The sequence below is a fragment of the Caenorhabditis briggsae genome (genome assembly GCF_000004555.2).
Source record: "Caenorhabditis briggsae complete genome, chrII, whole genome shotgun sequence".
Classification (NCBI taxonomy): Eukaryota; Metazoa; Nematoda; class Chromadorea; order Rhabditida; family Rhabditidae; genus Caenorhabditis; species Caenorhabditis briggsae.
The window spans coordinates 8,562,087-8,572,879 of record NC_013486.2 but is presented as its reverse complement, the minus strand read 5'-3'; the positions used below and the strand labels follow the sequence as shown (position 1 = coordinate 8,572,879).

The following is a 10,793-nucleotide window of genomic DNA, read 5'->3' as shown; positions in this document are numbered from 1 at the left end:
TTTGAACGCGGCATAATAAAAATTGGGAAATGTTCCTATCAGAATTCCGAATTCCATGAAAAAATTTCAAAATGATGATCCTAGAATTCATGCTAAAACTTTTGCAAGAACCCAGAAATTTCGGTTTCACTGCGTCAACTTTCGAAGTTTTTGTTTCCGGAATTCATTTGCAAATCCATTGAGTTTCATACATTCTAAAACACTTTATGCTGCAAGTAGTAGAACCTAAAATTCTGATCTCTGCACCTCTGTTCTTATTTCTTCGATTACTCATAGATCACTGTTTACCTGATCAAACCCACAAAAAGTATCTGAAGCAGATCCCCTATTTTCACCTGACCCTTTTTCATATTTAAAGAAATAAGAGAGGAAAAAAGTTTGCATCTGCTCCAAACCCAATCTCCCCCTTATCACCGTTTTCAATAGAATGTCAGCTTGAGATTAGTGTCATTTAATCTGAATCTGCAACCAAAGATTTTTTTCTCCCCAATATTTTCCACAAATAACTGCTTATCCTCTTTTATATGCAAATCCTCACATCTCAAGTACGAAAAAAAAAACTAATCCGCGGTATGCAATCAGATACTTTGTGCCCACTGAACGGAAAGTTTTCTACTTCAAAAATTCGAATTTCTTTTTTAGTGACGTGTCACACAGCACAATTTTTTCGGGGCCACCCTCACTTGTCACACCCAGAAGCTGTGAAAAGCCACCCACACGATTCAGATGAAGAGGGGAAAAAAGTAAAGAGAGAAAACATTGAAAAATGTTGGGGATACAAATTGACCAACAAGTGTCGTCTTCCTTTTCTTCCTAGACATTAGTGCAATTTATAGAAGGAAACGGAAGTAATGAATAAATTAATGGAGAGAAGGAAGATGTGATTAGTATGAAGTTGACACTTTTGAAGGAAGTGGAAAGATAAGAGAAACATGAAGGATTGAAAATTATTCTGGATTCGTTTTTTCTGAGATCCAGGATGAGCTCCTTGTACGTGATTTTTGAAGAAGCGGCAGTTCAAAAAGCGAGAGGTAAAAGTGTTGAACTGTTGAACTGAAAAAAAGGGAACTCGACTAACTTTGTGTCTTCTTGCTCATAATTTTTTCAATAAGATCCCCAGATCTTCTAGGTTAATTGTGAATATCTGAATAACTCAGAAATGATTTTCTGAACATGAAAATTATAACATTTTTCGGTTTCAAAAAGGTTTCCCAATATCGTTCCCTTCTGAAAATTCAAAACTTGTGGAATGACAGGCCCGCCGGGCCGGGCCGGTTCAAGAAAATGCCTTGTATGTAGCGGATCATCTCTTTTTTCTGGGAACCAGATGATGCTACCCATTGGTGATTGAACTCATCAAACCTTCTTTGTCTTAAAAGGTAATACCCAATGTCTAGAAATGTAGATTTTTTTCGTTCGATCTCTGACTTTATCGAGCTCTGTGACCTAATTTGTCTGAATGTTAAAAACAGAAATGATGACGTTTTCAACTGTACAGGTGATATTATTCTTAGAATTTCCAGTTTGGGAGCCAATGTAAGTGCTACAAACTTTTCAACCTTCAGAGTTCACTTGATGTTTTTTGATAACAAACAATGGTAGTTCCTTAGAACTTAATATCTACGACGCATCGGAATTCTCTTAAATTACCGTAAAACCTCTAATAGAACGACACCCGGATCGTCCACTTTGAGCCTATATATCTCACTTCTTTTGAAAGATATCAAAAAGTGATTAACTAGTAAAATGTTTATCAGGATATCAGCAACATTTTACTAGTTAGTCACTTTTTGATATCTTTCACAGTAAATGAGATATATAGGCTCAAAGTGGACGATCCGGGTTACAATTCTCAAATCGCAACAACTATTTTTGGAGTTAATAAGAATCCAAATCACAAGATTCAAAAGTCAAAAATATTCTAGGAAGGTGTGAACTATGGATTAAGAAGATGTTAGTCCCTATAGTGTGGGAAAAGGAGAATAAGACCAAAGGTTGCAAAAAAATTGCTTTGGAAAAATTTTGACATGTTTTTATGAGATGTCAGAATCATGTTTTTTCGAAGTCTGCAAAAAAGTTTTGAAAAGAGTTTGTGGTGTTTTTGATTATACCAGTCGATTTCCGCCGCCTGTCGGCGGCTACAATCTCTTGGCTTCACTTGAATCTCAAAACCGGAGAGAAATAGAAAATGAATTTCCATTTGATTGCGGCAGTTTTTAACCTTCATAAACTTGACAATTAGAAATTCCAAAAGTCAGGAAATCGATCACTGAAATTTGGATGTTTGAAAAACTGAGAATATGAACATTCGAATATTCAGAATCTGAACTATTCTGAAGTTAGGGATGCAGGAATTCCGACTTTTGAATTTTTATGAATTCTGCAACTCTAAAATCTCAACGTTTCAAATTCTGATGTTTGGAAAATTGAAATTGAGAAATTGAGAAATTGTCGACTTCCTAAAACTCTGTGATTTTTTGAATATTCTTATTTCCAAGTTTTTCCCAAAAAAATTCAAAGGTTTTTTATAATTTTCTGAAATTTCTTTGATTTCTACATTTTGGATGTTCGGAAATTCAGACGTTCAAAAAGTTAAAATTTCGTATATTCAATAAGCCTTGAAATATTCAAATTTACAGAAATTCAGATATTTGGAAATCGGAAATTTGTAGTAAAAAAAAGCACGGTTAAATCATAAAAACATCGAAATTTGAAATCCCGAAGTTTAAAAGTTTGGAAATCTGAATTACAGATCATTGACATTCAAAAATTCAGAAACTTTTAACGCTTGAAATTCGGAAACTTAGCTATTCCGAACTTAGGAAGATTCTGAAATTTCCTGTTACTATGAATCTAGAAAGTTAGGAAATCTCGAAATTACGAAATTCTCAAATCCCTAACTCGAAAATATCTGTTTTTCACATTTCCAATTTTTTTTTCTGAATCTTTAGGAATTTTTGGATTTTAGATCTCGAACTCAAATTTCAGAATTTCAAAGTTTGAGAATTTTTCGAGTTCCGATGTTTTCTGAATTAATCTGAATTTCAAAGACTTCAGATTCCAAATTCAGCAATTCGGTAATGGAAAATTGAAAAATTGAAAAATTCGCATATCCTTAGAATTCGAAGTCCGGGCGAACTCGAAATTCTAGTAAGCGCGCTCGTATTTTTCTTCTCATTCTCATTTCCCCCGTTTATTCAGTTTTTTCCATCTCTTTGAACGAATGACGTAAATATTATTTTCGAAAGATTTGCACTGTAGAAATAGAAGAACGTCTCCAGAAGACGTCAGAAACAAATTTTCGAAATTGAAAATAGACGGGCATCATCTCGCTGCTATTTTGGATCATCTGTGAAAATTTGAAAGTTTTTGGTCTACTGGGGACTTCGCTAGGGTTGTGGAACCGGAAACACCGGACACACTCACACACACACAGAATTTGGTGATTGTTAATAGTAAAGATTTTTAAGTCAAATCTTGACCCAAAGACTAGTCAGCAGTCTTTTAATTACGGTACCGAATAATGGGTAAGATAAAGTTAAGGGACTTATCCCCGAATATTTTCCCCTTCCATATTAATATTTTCCAGTCAACGCCTTCTTCCAGATTGACGCATTTTCCCAATAATCTCCCATTTATTTTTCCAATTACTTCCCCCCATATTTGTCTCTATTTCTCCTTTGATTTCCTTGAAGAATATTATCAGCATAACAATCCAATTTCGCCCCTTTTCTTTTATTTTCCAATCAGGTGTGAGCGGAAAGAGAAAAGTGCCAATTCCTAGTTAATCGGTGTGGAATTGCTCATAACAAGTTTTCATTAGCTTTCGCTTTCTTTGGAATCAGGAAATTTTGTATGGATACCCAAGTAATCATGAATACATTTTAGTAGTCTGAAGTGGGGAAGCTAGGAGGAAGTTCATCTGGATAAGAAGAATAATCCTAAATAGAAAATTTCAATTTACCGCACATCTTTTGAATTTTTCGGCGTTTTTCAGCCAACCCAAAACAATATATATATTTTTGATCTCAACAAACAAAAGTTCTAGTTTCACGGCTTCGATTGTTATTCGTCTGATCACAAAAGTAAAAAAAAAAACTGACACAGAAGCCCCTTTCGTCAGTCTATCATGATTCATTTTAAAACCAAAAAAAGTAGTTCTTTCGGAAGTTTCGAAAACTTGGTTTCATATTTCTAAACTATTTGTTTCACTTTTCAAGTTTCCGGTTGTCCCTTCTTGGTTTTTTAACTTCTGCACGGACTTCAGAATCCCCCTTTTAAAGTTCTTTATGTAGGTTTTTGGTGGTTTGTGTTCTCCAAAAAGAAATACGAAACCAATCTGTTTCTTTTTCTCCATTTTCAACTTTAAGAAAATACGAAAAAATGCAAAGTGGTTTTGCACTTCTCCACTTTCACTTTAATGCTCGAACGGGTTTAAATCCAAAGTGCTTTTCGTAAAAAATAAGGAGGAACTTTTTAGCCTTTTCTTCACGAAATCATTTTAGGTGCGTCATTTTTTAGATAATAGGAGGAAAAAAGGAAAAATGGAAAAGTGCAAAAAAATAGGCGGAAGATCTTAAAAAGAGAGAAAAAAGAAATCTGGAAAATGTTACGAAAGGCGTTTGTAACATGGTTATAGGCGTCTGAAATTTTGTCGATTCTTGTGAAAGATATCAACAATCCGCCACCTGATAAAATATTGGAGATATTATGATAAATGATGTTCGGACAAAGTGAGAAATAAAGAGACGCAACTTCATTTATTTATTATAAGAATGATAGTTTATCAATTGACAAATATTTGATATAATTTACAGGTATCGAGATAATTGAGCTCAAAGTTGACAGTTTGGGTTGACTTCTATTAGAGAAAATACGGTAGATATAATTGATTTTTATGATAACCGTGTCTAGAAGCTTGCAAAAACTTTTGAAAACTCACAGGCTGAAAAACATCCTAGGTATTTAATAACTTAATAAAATCAAAAATTCAGTTTTCCGAATCTTTTATAAGTGTTTGTTTGAAACTGCTTATGTGAAAATTTAATTTTAGCAGGCCACCCTCATTTTTCCTAGTTCTTTGAACCTCAAGATCATAGATGTGGATATGGAGATATGTTCAAAACTAGCTCTTGATTCGATCATCTAGTTATCCTTCTTGATTTTCAGTCTTTTCTCTTTTAGCAAGAACCTGGAAATTCAAGTTTAGACTAATTTTGTAGTTTGTACCAGTTCACTATACACTGTACAGCTACGAACCTACTTAATACAAATGGAACTCAAAAACTATAAAATATTAGGTTGTTCGGAAAGTACTTTCCATTTTTAGCGTCAGATACATTCAAAGTAAAATAGGTCAAAACGATGTCGGATAAATTGGATGTAATGACCATCGTTATCAATGATCCACATAAAGTCTGAGTTATGTCACCTGACAAGAATAGGTATGGGTCGTAAAAGTGACACTATTATCAGGCAGCTCCTAATACTCCATTCTTTGGTAGACCACCATACCGACAACATCCCATTTTTAACACGAATTTCACGTTTCGAGACGTCTGGTGGTTGAGTGCCTTTGTCAACCCACATGGCATGTTGCTTATTGTAATCACACATTACCCATTTATCACCACTAGCAATGGTTTGATTCCAACATTCATGTGTGCAACGCAGGATGAGAAGATCCAAACAGGTGCCCACCCGGGGAAAAAAGTTGTGTTGAGCCAAAAGATGGGGTCAATTTCTTCCCACTTTTTTGACTGTGCCGAGAGTTTTCAATCTACGGCTTTTTAACGAAAGGCTTGCCACTGATGTACTTCATATATCACACACAGTTTGAGGAGGGTCCCTTTCTTTCCCGGCTTTTAATGTATCCAAACCTAAGCCCATTTTCCTTTTTGAAGGGGGATTTTCGTCAAACAAGGATTCCCGTTTTTCAAATGACTGAATCCAGGTTGTGATGGTAGTTCGAATGGGTGCATTTGCGTTGTTAACCGCTACTAGTTGGCGATCGATTTCAGCTAATTTAAGATCAGATATAAATACAATTAAAATGATAGTCCAAAAATGGAAATTAATAGAGCCGAAAACGGTGAGCATATCTCGGGGGGAATGATCTCCTTTGGGGTGCAGACACTATTAGACCGCACCAATATACTGATAAAACGACAGCTTCCTCGCTTTCACCCCGTTCAAAAAAACAAGGTTTGAAAACAACAGATCAAAAATGGAAAGGACTTTCCGAACAACCTAATACCTTGTCCTGAAGTTCTATTCCACAACTAATTTATCTCTAAACATGCAAATGAACACGAGAGAAACTACACAAATTAAAAATTGCTCTTTCCGTTTTCATTCATCCCATTTTTCAATTATACATATTAGAGACTTACTACTTTTCCCTCCTTCTCCTTCGTTTTCCATGTACTACACGCTCCACTTGATAATGTGGGACACTGAGAAATACGCTCTTCCCGAATTTTAGCTTTTTTTCTTTTTCGAGAAGAAAAAATTCCAATTTATTTAGATTTTGTAGAACCTATTTATGGGGGTTCTTTCAAAGCAATTCTGGATTACGGTAGTTCAGAAATTTGGTCGTAAAACTTGAATGGGTCATTATCTGGAAGAATAAGAAAAATCTGATGTGAGTCAGCGAAAAAAGTTCTTGAGCACATCCTGGTCCTGAACCATCATTTGTGAATCTGAATCTGGGAAACTGCTGAATTCTAAATTTATGGAGGGGGGGGGGGGGCTCCCTGTTCCTTTAAATATTTGCCTTCTGCTGTTTTTCACAGAATGGAACATTCGTCGAACCGTTACTTATTTTTTCTTTTCACTTGATCTCACATATACTTCTCACTTTTTAGTCTGTTATCTAGCTCATATTTAATTGAAGAAGTGCACGTAAGTTATTTTTCTGCGAAAGCGAAACTACCTAACTAGAACAATCTTCTCCTTTTTCTAGCAGAAGAATATGATGTGATTATATAAAATGTATCAAAAGGATAATCCTTTGATTTGATGGACATGTTTTTTTTGTGGGTGGACACAAGGGCTATAATCCGTCGTCTTGAATTAAATATAAATAGGTCAATAGCTGGAATTCTTTAAAATGCACAAATCAAACTGATCTAAAAATCCACCTGAACAATTTTCACCTGTATTTGTTTTCTGAAACCACTGTGGATCTCAAAGATTACAATATTTTAAAGACGATGCTGAAAATTTTAAAAATTGGAAGATCGGATTTCTGATTTGCTCCAAGAATAAATCAGGTCCAATTCGATTTCCTGGAAATTGAATTTGCAAAAAAATTGTATGACTTGTCTAACCAGAATTCATTTAGAAGGTGTAAAATAAAGCAAAATAACAATAAGAACACTTTTAAATTTCTAGAAATTGTCCCAAAAAAAGTTCCAAATCTTGCGTTGTTTTAAATCATTACTGCCTGACCTAGCCAGAATTGAAATTTTGAACTGTGGGCATGAGCTCTTTCGTTAGGAGTTCCCAGAATAGGTCTGCTACCAATGTCCTAAAATTGCAAAGATAGTCTGCCCATACCGTCTGCCCATAGCCCACCTTGGCCTTTCCATAGATCTTTGAGATTCAATTCCCCCACGTCAAACCGTTCCTCTACCACCAGCTGATCCTAATGTTCTCTCCTTATTTTGCCACGTCACACAACTTTCGAAACCTGGGCAAGCTCCGCCCATTTCTCTCGTCTTCTCCCCCTCCGCCATCCAACGTCATCGCCGAAGCTGTGTGCTTGTGCTCCCCTCCCTCTCAAGGCTCCGCCCACTTTTCTTGCCTCTGTGCTTGGGAAGAGGAGCACCATTCGGCCAAAAAAGAATGAAGAGAAGTACTCCTCCTGGCCATTCTTTACCTTTTGAATATCTGACAACTGTATGAAATAGAATGATTATTCATGAATTATTCTTCTTTGTTTTCCAACTTCTTTTTTATCCTTAATGCAGATCCTTTTCCTGACGTCTTCAATTTCTTCTCTTTTACCAACATAATTTTCCTCCGAACCACTGTATCTCTGTTTTCAGGTAATACACATACAACTTGCCACGTGTGCAAAAATGAAAATGTCGTTGTCCGGTTTCGAATTCTCCTCGATCATCGCCGTCCTTCTGCTCCTCATTCAGTTGTCTTCAGCGGCTGTTCTTCCAGTCGGTGAGTCATAAAAAAGAGTTCGAGACAGTGTCAAAATCAGAGCCTTCTGTACTTTTTGGGAAGCCCAAAAATATTTCAAAAAGGATTTAGAATTAGTGAGAGGATGATGATTTAGTGGTGTTCGTTTGATCAGGCACTTGTCTGGAAGAATATTTCTTAATCGTTAATCTAGCAATTGAGTGACTTGATAGAATAATTTAGATCACTGTTAGCATATTTTTTAAATCATCTACTCGGGCCTAGGAAACTATTACGTTTTTCTAAAGTATGAGCTAACAGCTGAAACAATTTTCGTCAGTGAAACTTCGTCTGACTTTGATCGATCGAAGCTCGGCGGAAGAAAAGAATTGACATATGTTGAAGAATCCGAAACTTCCTTTTTTCTTCCTCACCCACCTGCAGAAAAAAATTTTTTTTCGTGTTCGGAATAGATGACGAGATCTCATTTTCTTGCAAATGGAGTATAAAATTGCAGGGATCTCATTAAAGAGCGGAAAAAAGCTTTAACGAATAGTAACTGTTCAAAAAAACTGAGAAAAAGGAAATGTTGGGGGATGGGTTCGAACCAGCGATGCCAGTTTCAAAATCAAACGCGTTACCGCTCACACCAAGCATGTTCTTTTGTCATAATATTAGCATTGTGCAACTATAAAGGTTTACTTTTTCTTCGCGTGACGAGGAAACACTCTGAAGAGTTCCTTCCTTATTCTTCCGTCATTAGCATACTTCCTCCCCCACTAGTGTCATAGAAAGTCACTTTTTATAATTTTCCTGTCCTTTTCTCTCTTCCACCCTCTTTTTAATTCTCATATCTGTGACATCAAGCAGGATAGGCAAAAAAAGATAGAAAAAAGGAGAAAAAAAAGGCATTCAGGCATCTCATCCTCATTCCCCCACACACACACACAACTTTAATTAAAACTTCTTCCGGCACATCAAAATAACCTATATCCTCATCCTCTCACCTCCTCATGCCTTCTACCGAAGAGGCTTCCCGGGTTTAGACATCATCCATCACCACCAGCACCATCCACAAAAAAAGATGACGTTAATTTCTCTTTCTTCTCATTTCAGATTACGCATCCCAATACGGAGTAGCTTCCGCTGATGAGATGACAGCACTTCCAGAAGAGGGATCCCTGTTCGCCGAACGACCAGCAAAGAGAGCTCAAACCTTCGTTCGATTCGGAAAAAGAGCACAGACGTTCGTGAGATTTGGAAAGCGAGGACAGACTTTTGTACGATTCGGACGGAGTGCTCCATTCGAGCAGTAATTTCCTTTTTTCTTCCAGTGTCCCAGTTGAGAGAGCGGCGGGTTGATCTTCTTCATCCGATGGCCTAAATGTCTTCTAGTTATTTTAATCAGATCACAATGTATTTCCTCTTCCTCCCCGTTTCACCATAAACGTGTTAATTGTAATAACACTTTTCAGTCTTCTTCTCCTACATCTTCCATTTTGAATTTCCCGATTTTCAGACCCAATTTTTCTCCCGTTTCTCTCTTGAATCAGTTTAATGACACCCCACCTTAAACACACACAAACACACACGAATAATAGATCTCATTCTGGCGACGATGAGAGATGTTGAGTATGTACGTTTTTTCCTTGTGCACTTCGTGTACCCTTAATAAATTTCGAGACCGTTGTTGTTTCCCAAAAATACCTTTTGCTGGATATATTTAGATTGTTTTCGATTCTGATGAAAGAATTTTCCTTTTGTAAATCTGATTGTTTATATTTTGATTAACTATGAAAGACCTATCGTCAGAAAAACAGGGAAACGGGGCAAAAAGAAAAGAGATAAACATGAAAACAATCGAGACCACATTCAGCATCGGAGACCTTGAGCGACACCCATGAAGACGCCGAACGATCCACCGGACTGTGCAACAGTCTTTCCGCACTGCAAAAGAAGTTCCTTTCCACGAAGACCTGCTCTGAATCCCATGAATCCACCGAGAAGAATGCCTGTTGCTCCACCAATCATCGCGCCCATCATCAATCCCATTCGGATCTGGAAAAAATGTTTTGTTGAGAAAACGCTCCATCTACATAGAACTATGTGTCCTTCTATTGGACAAGATTATAAAATCGTTCTTGGGGTTTTCCGGAAACTAACGTCACAAATTTAAAGTTCTGCATCTCATTTGACATTTCAATAATTTTTCCTCTTCTGAAGGGTTTCACTAAAAACCGGAAGAAGTTATAAATCTTTAGTTCGAAAAATTCACTGAATTGAGCTCGATTTCCAGCGTAGGCAGTGTTTTTTCATAAGATTTATCGCTTTCTCGTGGGCAGAACACTCAAACAGTTTTTTGAAAAAGACTTACTTTTGTGAAACAGGATGGCTGGTTTCCTTGAGGGACTGCTGAATATCCTGATGGCACTGCTGGCATTCTGAAAGCTTTTGATGATTGAATTTCACTTTTTTTTAAAGTTTTCAAACGAAAAGAACGGAAGAACGAAATAAAGAAAAGAGATGATGTAAAAAATTTCTGAAAACCGGAACCGCGCAAACTCACGGCTAGTGTGTCAACTGGATTGTTGGCGCATACTGGGATGTTGGAAAAAAAAGCAAACAAATGTGACACTCCACCGATTCCGAGGAAGGGG

The 10,793-nt window shown here is 36.6% G+C and overlaps 2 protein-coding genes across 2 annotated transcripts; one reads left to right on the top strand and one right to left on the bottom strand.

Annotated features, from left to right (window-relative positions):
* Positions 1–8,090: 8,090 nt before the first annotated feature.
* On the top strand, positions 8,091–9,452 carry Cbr-flp-16 (the record flags this gene model as incomplete). The annotated part of the gene is made up of 2 exons (XM_002631010.1): positions 8,091–8,178; positions 9,253–9,452. The coding sequence occupies 2 exons, from the start codon at positions 8,091–8,093 to the stop codon at positions 9,450–9,452; spliced, it is 288 nt and encodes a 95-aa protein (XP_002631056.1).
* A 556-nt stretch (positions 9,453–10,008) lies between these two features.
* Positions 10,009–10,576, bottom strand: Cbr-rmo-1 (the record flags this gene model as incomplete). Its single annotated transcript, XM_002631011.1, has 2 exons — positions 10,009–10,194; positions 10,511–10,576. The coding sequence occupies 2 exons, from the start codon at positions 10,574–10,576 to the stop codon at positions 10,009–10,011; spliced, it is 252 nt and encodes an 83-aa protein (XP_002631057.1).
* Positions 10,577–10,793: the final 217 nt, after the last annotated feature.